Source organism: Phyllostomus hastatus, unplaced genomic scaffold (assembly GCF_019186645.2).
Source record: "Phyllostomus hastatus isolate PE091 unplaced genomic scaffold, TTU_PhHast_1.1 phas_contig_254, whole genome shotgun sequence".
In the NCBI taxonomy this organism is placed as follows: Eukaryota; Metazoa; Chordata; class Mammalia; order Chiroptera; family Phyllostomidae; genus Phyllostomus; species Phyllostomus hastatus.
In genome coordinates, this window is record NW_025333810.1 from 10,214,874 (window position 1) to 10,227,385 (window position 12,512).

General features: G+C 37.6%; 1 protein-coding gene across 2 annotated transcripts in view; it reads right to left on the reverse strand.

The window, feature by feature from the left end:
• PGGT1B (protein geranylgeranyltransferase type I subunit beta) overlaps window positions 1–12,512 on the reverse strand; it is a 57,329-nt gene that overhangs the window by 13,826 nt on the left and 30,991 nt on the right. For both annotated transcript variants that reach the window (XM_045838139.1, XM_045838141.1), the window contains one exon: window positions 8,971–9,016. In XM_045838139.1, coding sequence (XP_045694095.1) covers window positions 8,971–9,016 — 46 coding nt within the window. The remainder of the gene's footprint in view (window positions 1–8,970; window positions 9,017–12,512) is intronic.

Here is a 12,512-nt window from a genome sequence, read left to right on the forward strand (position 1 = left end):
GTATAACATATGCAAGCTAGAAGCTGGTGTATAGATGAGATGCCTAGTCAGCTTAAGAAATTTAAGGAAAAAAAGCTTGAGTGTAGGGGCAGGGAGAGAGTTATGTGTGGGCAGGGGAGAAGAAAACAGTAGCTGGAAGTAGATGGAAAGTGAGTATCCATATTCACTACAGTAGAATGAATAAGGCCCCTCCAATGATATCCAGGTCCTCACCCCTGGAACATGTGCATGTTGCCATATATGACAAAAAGAACTTGGTAAATGTGATTAAGTTTAGGATCTTGAGAAGGGGAGATTATCCTGGATCACCTGGGTGGGCCCTAAATATAACCACAAGGCTCCTTATAAAAGGAGGGCAGAAGGAGATTAAGTTACAGAAAGAGGAGGCAACATGACTATGGAAGTAGGGACTGGAGTGATATGGCAACCAGTCATGGAATGTCGGCAGCCACCAGAAGCTGGCTGAGTCAAAGGAGCAGATTCTCCCCTGCAGCCTCCAGAAGTAACCAGCCCTGTGACACCTTGATTTTAGCTCTATGAGGTTTAGACCTCTGGCCTCCAGAACTATAAGAGAATAAATTCGTGTTGTTTTATACCCTGAAGTTTGCAGTAAAAATGTTACAGTAGCAATAGAAAAACAAAATGCCCACAAAGCTAATTACTTTCCTAGGAAATGAAAAGTCAGTACTTTTCCATAAAGAAAGGAAACAACACTATTTGTTGTCATCTCCAAACAATTTAAAAATACTTATATTTTCAATTTACTACAATTTCACTTAGTAATTTTTATTTATTTCAGCTATTTAAATAGATGATAGTTCCTAACATTCCTCATCCTGTAACTTTCCTTTTGCTGTTACAAATCTTGGATGTGTTCTCTGGAAAAGGAAAAGTGAGCATTCACTGCAGAGAACTTAAGGCAGCTATCAAATCAAATGGATTACTGTCAGTAAGAATTATTTAATCTTTAGAATTTTTCCCAATTAGTTGGGAGATCAATGCTAGTCATGAGTGAATTAAAACAGAAAATAAAAAAATTATTATAACCTTTTAGAATAACTTCTATTAAGCAACCACATCTTATCTCCTCTTCAATAACCAACTAGTCTCAACTTTTCTTTCATGAAAACTTAGACATGACTTCAGGTATTATATGATCATTAAATATAAAGCTTCATAGTATGTCCTCTTTAAAACTAACTACCAAAAAGCAAAATGAAACATTTAATTGTTACTATCCAAATTACTTGTTAGGATTCTGTAAAGCAAACTCATATAATTCAAAGTAAAAATACTTTTTACTTTGCCCAAATCACCAGATTTTGAAAATATTAACTTCTAAAGTTTGGGCTCTGAGTAGTCATAAAAAGTAATTACAAAGTCTATACTTAAGCTAAAATACATTTTATCCCTAAGAGGTTCTTGTTTCACGTAAAATTCTAAAAAACTAGTTCCAAAAACCTAGATTAAAAGCAGTATGTTAGGCATAAAAACAAAAAGAAAATACAGTAACATTTCGACAATAAGTAAATTAAGGAATATGATACAACAGCAGGCACAAGAACTCAAACAGTATATCTTCTTGGGAGCTAAATAGGATTAGATCAATGATTCCTACAAACTTTCAAAAACTTCAAGAATATAACATCATTATATTAAAGTACAAGAATTGCTTCTCACAGTAATGATCTGAATTCATCAAGAAAAGGTTAAATTGTGTTCAGTATGCCTTGGTTGAAGAAGGTAGGAAAACCACCTTCCTCTATTCTACATTTGTGGGATATACTCAATCAACTGAGCCACACTAAAAGAACTGTACTCAGAAAACTATAGGACACTGAAGAAAGAAACTGAGGAAGATACAAATAAGTGGAAGCATATACCATGTTCATGTATTAGAAGAATTAACATCATTAAAATGTTCATGCTACCCAAAGCAATCTACAGATTTAACACAATTCCTATTAAGATACTAACGTCATATGTCACAGATTTAGAACAAATATTCCAAACATTTATATACAAAACCAAAAGAGACCCCAAATAGCCTTGGCAATCATGAGAAAGAAGAACAAAGTTGGAGGGATCACTATACCTGGTATAAAACTATACTATGAAGCTCTGTAATCAAAACAGTCTGATACTGGCATTAAGAAAAGACATATAGATCAATGGAACAGAACAGAGACCAGAAATAAATCTATGTCTTTATGGTCAAATAACATTTGACAAAGGAGGCAAGAGCATACAATAGAGTAAAGAGAGTCTCTTCTATAAATGGTGTTGGAAGAACTAGGCTGTACATACAAAAAAATGAAACTAGATCACCAACTTCCATCATACACCAGAATAAACTAAAAATGCATAAGAAAGATAAATATAAGTGATGATATCATAAAAATCCTAGAGGAAAACATAGGCAATAAAATTTCAGATATCTCACATAGCAATATTTTTGCTGATATATCTCCCAGGGCAAGTGAAATAAAGGAAGAAATAAACAAATGGGACTACATCAAATTAAAAACCTTCCGCATAGCTAAAGAAAACATCATCAAAATGAAAAGGGAACTGACTGTATGGGAGAACATATTTGCCAGTGATACATCGGACAAGGGTTCGATCTCCAAAATATATGTATAAGGAATTTATATAACTCAACACCAGGAAGACAAATAATCCACTTAAAAATGGGCAAAAGACATGAACAGACAATTCTCCGAGGAAGACATACAGATGGCCACAGACATGAAAAAATGCTCAACATCATTAGCTATCACAGAGATGCAAATTAAAACCACAATGAGATATCACCTCATACCTGCCAAAAAGACTATCATTAAAAAATCAACAAACAACAAGTACTGGTGAGAATGTGGAGAAAAGGGAACCCTAGTGCACTGTTGGTGGGAATTCAGACTGGAGCAGCCAGCATGGAAAACAGTATGGAATTTCCTCAAAAAGCTAAAAATGGAACTGCCTTTTGACCCAGTGATCCCACTACTGGGAATACAGCTAAAGAATCCTGAAACACCAATTCAAAAGAATTTATGCACCCTTATGTTCATAGCAGTGCTATTTACAATAGCCAAGATTAGGAAACAGCCTAACTGCCCATCAGTAGATGAGTAGATAAAAAAAACTGGTACTTCCATACAATGAAATACTACACAGCAGAAAAGAAAGAATTTCTACATTTACAACAGCATGGGTGGAACTGGAGACTATTATGCTAAGTGAAAAAAAAAAGCCAGTTGGTGAAAGACAAATACCATATGATCTCATTTATAAGAGGAATCTAATGAACAAAATAAACCAATGGGCAAAGTAGAACCAGAGTCATAGAAACACGAAACAAACTGACAGCTGTTAAGTGGGGAGGAAGAAGATGAGGACTGATTGAAAAAAGGTGAAGGGATTAGTTGAAGAACATATAAGAAAAAACCATGGACATGGACAATGGTAGGGGGACTGATTATGGAAAGAGGGGTGGGCTGGGTGGAGGGTAGAAATGGGGTACGAAGTGGGACAAGTATAATAGCATAAACATTAAAAAAAGGGAGAGAGTGAAAAAAAAAAACAGCCTTCCTTCTCAGAGGCATTAAAAGTAAAAATATTAAGGCACATACAAATAAGAGAAAAATTTCCTTCTGAAATTACTAAAAGTTTGCCACTTAAAGTGATATCCTTCATTTATATGAATAATTAATGTGTGTACAATATCTCAGTCATAAAACATCACAGGAAGGGACAAAAGAGGTTCTCTTTAAACAACCTTCTCCAGTTCTTCCAGGTGTAGGCTAAAGGTGTTTCTGACTCTGCTTCTCTGTGCTGATTTACTTATATTTTAAAAGTGTAAGACAGTTAAAAGTTAACTTATTGCTTCCATTAGGTTGTACAGCTCAATTTTAAGCATTCTCTTAGTAGTATTTATTTGTACATACCAAATAATTGATGTGCTCTGAAACATATAACTTAAAATGAAAAGTCAAGAAACACATAGCTGAAGTAGAAAGATAAATAATTAGATACATAAATAAGCACACTGTTTTATACTTGAACATCACATGAAAAGGGTCAAGTGAGGTAAATTCAAAGAAGTTGAATACTTTGATTGAAATCAGGCCAAAAACAGTTTACTATTATTTCTCTTCTGGATTAGAGTAGAGATATTTTAAAAGAATAATGGAATCTAATTAATTTATTTGAACTTTTACTTTTTTATTACGTGTTCTGAGAGAACAAATAGTTTTAATCCTAGAAAAGCAGGGAAATCCAATTCTTACAAAACACACGAATTGTACCATCATAAGAGAATCACTGGGATAAACAGAATCATCACATGACCAGGATCTAGAAGGGTAATAACATGCCCGTTTAGTTTTCATGACAGGCTCTAGGCTAGGCAGTAGCTGGAGAAAAACACATGAATTAAAAACAAACAAACAAACAAACAAACAAACAAACAAACAAACAAGTGTGTTAAATAACATTTAGACTGCAGAATTAGGAAGAAAAGCGCATGAAGAAACTTGATTATTACCGAACTGTAGCAAAGGCACATATCACAAATTCAGCCTTCTCAGCTTTGAGATACAAAGTAAAACATAGGATAACCAATTCATTAAATGCTTACTGAACATTACAACATACAAGGACATGTGGAATAAGACATGAATGAGACATGATCAATTTTAGCAGAGAAAATCAAGTAAACAGAGATAAGTGTCATGAAAATGGTATGAACCAAGGATTATGGAAATGTAGGAGGGAGAAATTGCTCAGGGCTGGGGCAGGAGAATGACAATAGATGATAAAAAGTTTTCAGAGAATGTGACACTGGAACCAGGCATAGAAAGACAGGTAAAACTGTGGAGATTAAGAAAAGGGAAACAAGGAAAAGCAGGTAGAGGGGAAGCATTTCAGACAAAATAAAAAAAGAAGAGTATCAGCAAAGTCCAGAGGTGAAGAGGCACGTAGGAACACTTGGAGAATACATTACATACTCTTCAGCCTGTAATTATTGAAGGTTTCTGAGTAAATGACAACAATTATTGCAGAGGTTTTGTACTATATTAACTTGTCTAAGCCAGAACTTCCTGTATGGCCTGAAGTTAGAGAAATCTGTGTAGGATTGGTAAGGTGGAAGTGAAGCAGCAGCCACTGCCCTGGTTGTTTCTAGGGGTGTAAGAGACAAAGACAGAGGTGCTGGTAGATTCTTGCTTGACCTTCTGCTCCCATATACTTGGAATACAAATTCTTCTTACTTCTTGCCCCTGTGACACAGGGTTCATAAACGGATGTAGGAGCAACAGCCCTCCACAGACTCCACCATTCTGGCAGCTGGATGGACCTGGCTTACCAGATTCCCTTGCAAGGCCTCCCTTGCCCACCTGTATCAGGGCTTCAGAAGGGCTTGTCAGTGACTTTTTCCCAGTCCAACAACTACTTATTTCAGCCTCTTACTCCTCCTCCATCTTCATCTGCAACTGTGTAAAATCTTATTCCTGTAATAATTCCTTATTCTTTAATATTCATAGTGATTTTGCTTCTCTGATTGAATCTAATACAAAGATGACTACCCTCAGAGGGCTGGAATGAGGATTAAATGAGACTAAATGGTAATTGGCACAGAAGCAGCTAAATAAGAAAAATTATTTTCCTTTCAGTCTGTGGATCAAACATTATAAACTGGTAAATTATGGGGGACAAAACATACATGTAGCAAATTACACACACGCATACACACACACACACACACACACACACAGTAACAGAACAAGAGATAATTCATCAAAAATTCTGGATTTCTGGCTTCTCTGAAAAATCAGGAGATCTAGTAGTAGCAGTTCTACCTTCCTGAATAGCAAGAACAGGCTTAGGAGGAAGAAAAGAGGAAAACAATGGTTTAAACATGTGCAACTTGGGATGCTGAAGTGACAGCAAAGTAGATATGCCTAGCAGGCAGACGAAAAGGGAACTATACAGCTCAGAAGCAATACCACATGTTTGGAAAAACAGTTTGAGTGACATCAACACAGGGATAATTGATAAAGAACCATCTGCTGGTTCATCCAACCATGTGCCACATGTGTTATTGGTGTGCGGGACACAGCAGTGAATAGAACAGGACCAAATCTCTGTTCTTATGAGGCTTATGTCATGTGAAGAGACAGTGAACAAACCGCTAAGATATAAGTAAGTGACATGGAGAAAAATGAAGCCAGAAAGGGGAATAAGGGACAGGGTGTGTATACGTGGTTGGTTTGTGATTCTAAATAGGGGGTATGTATGTGGGTGGTTTGCAATTTTAATAGGGGGCTTATCCAAAATTATTTGAACCCAGATCTAAAGGGATGCGAAATAAAGCCAGATGTATGCTAGGGCTGGGGATGGAGGATTCTCTACAAGAAGAGCAAGTACAAGAGCCCTGAGATTTAGAAAGATGGAACTACCCACAGAAAAGAAGAAAGTTGGCAGAGGGGAGAGGGGAAATAAGGGCATTAAATGGTACTGGAAAATACAATAAAAAAAAGAAGAAAGTTGGACTGAGGTAAAGAGATCAGCATGAGGAACAAAAATGGTGAAGGAACCAGAAACAACTTGTCAGGAAGTGGGAAAAGAGGAATGTGGTATCCCAAGAAAAAAGGGGAAGAAGTTAACACCTTCAAATGCTTCACTAAAGATAAAGAATGAGAAAGAGACACTGGATTTGAAATAAAGATTATTCATGACTTTAAAAGAGAAACCCCAAGTTGCTGAAGGCTCATACAAAAAATTTAAATAGCAAGCTATTTTTGTAGAAGGGCAAACAGTGTATTTGGACCACTATTCTAAAAAGATTAACAACAGAAAGAAGAAAATGGGAGTGTACAATGACTTCACAGGGTGACCAACCCAGAAGGACTTTATTTAACCTCAGAGCACACAAAAGAACAAGAATATCTGATATTTGTAGGACATACCGAGGTGTCCTGAGGTGGCTGCTCCTGGTCAGAGGCCACTTTACCAGGGTCTCCAGACACCCAGGTCCTGCTTGGCTGTCCCAAAAGCTAAGGGAGCAACAGCTTGGCACACCTAGGACCCATTTGTGGTACATCAATAAACTGGAGCACCATGGTTAGGGAAGCCCCCTCTAGGGCTTTAGGCCTCCAACCTACCATACTGAATTTAGAGATAAAAGAAGAATGGAAGCTTTCTGGCATGAACCACAGTCCATCACTGATGATCTTGATGGGTTCAATCCCAGGCAAGTCATACTGACTCAAGATCACTGCTTGTGTGACTCAGCAAGTTTTTCCTGACAGGATCCCTTAGAGAGTATCATGTTTGAGCAGATCTCTGTTTCACATCCCAGAGAATGTAACCCCAATTTCTTGGGAACAAGCGCCTGTCCCACGTCTCCTATACTGGTAACCTTACCAGCTCCCCTCGGCCAGTATGCCCATTAACATCCTTTACAAGAGTGAGCAGCAGACCCTATCTTCTCAGAAATTCTTACAAATGCTAGATTTTCTTGTCATGTAATGACAAGTGTATCCTTCCTCAGCAGGTGGTGATGACCAGTGACATAACTGCTATTTCCAGCTTGCCTCACTGCTAATTTCAGATAGACGCAGGCACACACAAGAATTAACGATGTCCTAATTACAGTGTGGCCTCAGAGGAAATCCAAGACAGTCTTCTATGCAGCCCTTAGTGACACACTCTACAAATACCTACATGGAAAGAGGGAGTAAGATGTGAGAGACTGAAAAGATACCTGATAGGACAAGGTTCCAAGGGTATGAAATTGAGGAACATATACTAAAAATATCTTTTAATACATGTTTTATAGTTTATAATCCATTTTACCTCATATCTCTTATAATTCTAACAACAATCTTAAAAACAAACAAACCGTTTTTTCTACTTCTTCATGAGGCAGCCTTTAGAGATACTAAGTGAGGAGCCAAGATCACACAGCTAATGTCAGGGATGAGACCTGAATACTGACCTGGTCTTCCCACTCTATCTCACTGGGAGAGGGGTGGGCACAACAGGGGAACACAAAAAAAAACTGCTGCGATGAAGATGAAATAAGGAGTTCACTCCAAGAGCCTGCTTGATTTGGCCTTTCTTTTTAAAAAGGGAACATGAAAGCTTATTTATTTCTATGTGGAAATATTCAATACAAAAGAGTTTAGGCTATTGATGTGCTGGCAAAGAAGTGACTATTATCTCTATATTTCGGTTGTGCCCAAAGTGGGGGAAAATGTGAAAGGAGAGATTGTATCAATATATTGAACACATGTTATGCAACAAAATGTTTCATGACTATGATTTAGGATAATTACATTAAGGAAGGTAAATAAAACTTTTTTACTTTTTTACAAATTCACTGATTCAGGTTTAATATTCTGCATCTAGCCTTTTAGTGTTATGCCAAAGATGGAAACCTATTTTCTAACAATGTTTTAAGAAATCATCCCAAGGCCCTGACAGGTGTGGCTCAGTTGGTTGGGTAATCATCCTAAAAAGCGAGGGGTCACTGATTCGATTCCTACCCAGGGCACATGACTGGCTTGTGGGCCAGGTCCCCAGCTGCGATGTGTGAGAAATGCAACTGGTCAAAGTTTCTCTCACACATCGATGTTTCTTTCCCTCTCTTTCTCCCTCCCTTCCCCCTCTCTAAAAATAAATAAATAAAACCTCAAGAAAAAAAATAAAGACATAATACCCCAAGATACTATTGTACAGCTAACACTTGAGAAGATTACTAGAAAACACTGTATGAAAACTCTTGTCTGAATAGTTTATAAATGACTCCTGACCTAGAAGAGGTTCAAATCGGCACAACAGTGTCAAAAGAGAGAAGAAAGAAGACGGTCAGGCTGAACAAAGAGCTGAAACAAACTTCTGGGGTCCTCCATGTGGAAGATGCCATGATGTTATTTAAAGAAACTACATGTTTATTTTAAGATGCCTTACCATGAGATTCAAGTCCAGCTCCCTGTGCCAACCCATTGTCATAGGACTGAAAAAGAAAAACATTGTTTGGTTTAATAGGAAAATAATAATAAATTAAATTGTTAATATACTAAATTTTTGTTGCTTGATCTAATTTTATTTCTCCTTTATATCTTTTCCACAAAGTAGTAGATATAGGCATTTTCAAGTACCCGCTCTTGTCTTACTCACCACACCCAATTACTAAATGCATACCTTAGGCACATTCTGACAGTAGAGTGTTCAATGACGGCGCCTTATTTGTATTCATTTCTACCTGATAAAAAGACTCAACTCTCATTCCTCTCCCACTTGTAAGAATATACGTGTTTAAGGAAGATGTAAAGATTTTATACTAAAAACACATTATAAACACAAAAATCTATCTTGAGGCTTTTGGGTAGCTCAGGATAATGGTGACTGCCTAAAATTTAACCGCCCCCCCCCCATATCATAACAAATCAAAACAATACAACTATATAAAATTGAAACCTTAGCAAAGCTGGAAGACATGCTCAAGCTTCAAATCACCTGTTTATAGAAAAATAAACATCAAATCCCAGTAAGGCATCTCTCACACTCTTGACAAGTTTGCAGAGAGCAAGGGCAACCTGAAAAATCCTGAGGAAGACAGAGGAGGGGAGCTAGTGGCAGGTCTGAGACTAATCTAAACTCACTACCTGAAAGACAGACTTCACCCTAAGTGTGAAATACAGGCAGTCCTTGCTTTGCACAGTTCTCGTCTGCACAAATTCGAGGTGTCATGGCTTAAATAACACAGTATGACTCAAATTTCAGTAAACCACAGTACACTAACTATGAGCAACTGCATAAAATATAAACTTCCTGATAGCTCCTCAGTCCACAAATCACTACATAAATAATAAATTTGCATTATGACAAGTGACCAATCATATCACTCTTTTCAAAGTCTGTTAGTAGTTTGGTCACTGCACGTTATTCAGTTCACACAGAAACAGCAGGTGGGTGGTTGTGTTGTCCCCTTCTCCTAGTGATAAACCCACATGACAATTTATAAAAAGTCACAGCCAAAAGAGGTTATGACAATGGCTACAAAGATGAAAGTGCAGTAAAGAAAACAAGAGCAATACCACTGGAAGTGACAGTGAAGTCAAGCACAGTGGGAACGCTGACAGTGCTACAGTCAGAACAACGAAGTAAAGGCCAAACATCTACATGGGTGAAGAAAGTGGTTGTGATGAAGAGAATAAAGATATTCTAAAAAGTGATAATGGCAAAAAACTTCACATAAAAGAAACTCTTAGAGATATAGCACAAAAATGAAAATGCAAAGGATAAAATGTTAGAAGCTGATACAAACTTATAAAGCAGCATGATCATTTACCAAGACAGAAAAGATGATTGCTCCACTCCACATTGTAAGCCATATGAGAAGGAGCAAAGCACTGTCTAAACTACTCTTGATAAATGTTTTTACAAAGAAAATACTTAACTTCTCAATCTTGCTAATGTTTTAAATTACAGTGTACTAAATAAATACTGGTCTTACCATTAAAAAATCCTCTATATATTTATAAATGACAGTAAAAGAGTTTTCAGTGTTTTAGAAAAAAATTGTTAAGGTCACAAAACAACCCTAATTTTTCCAGTTGATGATGGAGATCACTCTGTATCATTTCATCTTGCACAAACATTATTACAGGCTGGCACTACCATGCCAAGAGAGAACTGCCTGAACTGAAAGACTTCGGAGCACTGACTTCAGGGAAGGGAGTTAAGAGAGTGCACGTCAAGGTGGCAGCGTACAAAGGGAAACTCAAAAGAGCAAAATTCAAATACCTGGGAAATAAAACCTCTCTCCCACCAGAATATCATAGAACTCAGAACCCCACCAACACTAAAAAAGAAAAAAAACAAAAACAAAAACAAAAAACACTCAACATTCATTAAAGATGTTAAACTTCGGGAGTTTTGAACAAGACGAAGACATAGGTAGATACACTTCGTGTCCTCACACAAGCAAAAGAAGGAAACAACCAATTTAAAAACAAAAACAACTAGTAAAATTGAACTGTACTGAAACCCGACAACCAAGGAGTTAAAGAAGAAAAATTCACCCAGACTGGTAGGAGGGGCAGAGAGGACCCACCGCAAGGCAGTTGGCAGACCAAGTGGTCCCAGATTCATGTGTGGATAAATTGGGAGGAACAAGTGGGGAGTGAGACAGACCACGCAACCCAGGGTTCCAGCCTGGGTAAAATAAAGCCTCAGAACCTCTGGCTGTAAAAACCTGTGGGGGTTGTGGTGGCGGAAGAAACTGTCAGTCTCTTAAAAGCCAGGCAAGAGCTCCGAGCACCAGCTTTGTTCCCTCTCTGACCCCTCCCCCACAGCACCACAATGCATCCATGTCGGTTGCCCCGCCCTGGTGAATACCTAAGGCTCCGCCCCTTACAATGTAATAGGTGTGCTGAGACACAGAAGTACGGCCCAAATGAAAGAACAGATCAAAAATCAAGAAAAAAAACTAAGCAAAATGGAGATAGCCAACCTACCAGATGCAGAGTTCAAAACACTGGTAATCAGGATGCTTATAGAAATGGTTGAGTATGGTCTCAAAATAGAAGAAAAAGTGAAGGCTATGCAAAGTGAAATAAAGGAAAATGTACAGAGCACGAACAGCGAAGGGACAAACTGGAACTCAAATCAATGATTTAGACCAGAAGGAAGAAATAAACATTCAACCAGAACAGAATGAAGAAACAAGAATTCAAAATAATGAAGAGAGGCTTAGGAACCTCTGGGACAACTTTAAATGTTCCAACATCCAAATCATAGGGGTGCCAGACAGAGAATAAGAAGAGCAAGAAATGAAAAACTTATTTGAAAAAATAATGAAGCACAATTTACCCACCGTGGCCAAGGAAACAGACTTCCAGGAAGTTCAGGAGCCCAGAGAGTCTCAAAGAAGTTGGACCCAAGGAAGCACACACCAAGGCACATCAAAATTACATTACCAATATTAGAAATAAGGAGAGAATCTTAAAAGCAGTAAGAGAAAAGGAGAGAGTTACCTACAAAGGAATTCCCATAAGACTATAAGATGATTTTTCAAAAGAAACCTTCGAGGCAAGAAGGGGCTGGAAAGAAGTGTTCAGTCATGAAAGGCAAGATTACTCTATCCAGCAAAGCTATCATTTAGAATGGAAGGGCAGATAGAGTGCTTCTCAGATAGTCAAGTTAAAGGCATTTATCATAACCAAGTCCTTATTATATGAAATGTTAAAGGCACCTATCTAAGAAAAAGATAACCAAAACTATGAACAGTAAAATGACAATAAACACAACTATCAACAACAAATCTAAAAAAACCAAAAACAAACAGCAAACAACTAGAACAGGAACAGAATCATAGATATGGAGATCATTTGTAGGGTTGTCAGTGGGGTGGTGGTGGTGAGAATGGGGGAGGTTAAGAACAGTATAAGTGATGGAGAAGCCAAAGAACTTTTATGTATGACCCATGGACATGAACTAAGGTGGGC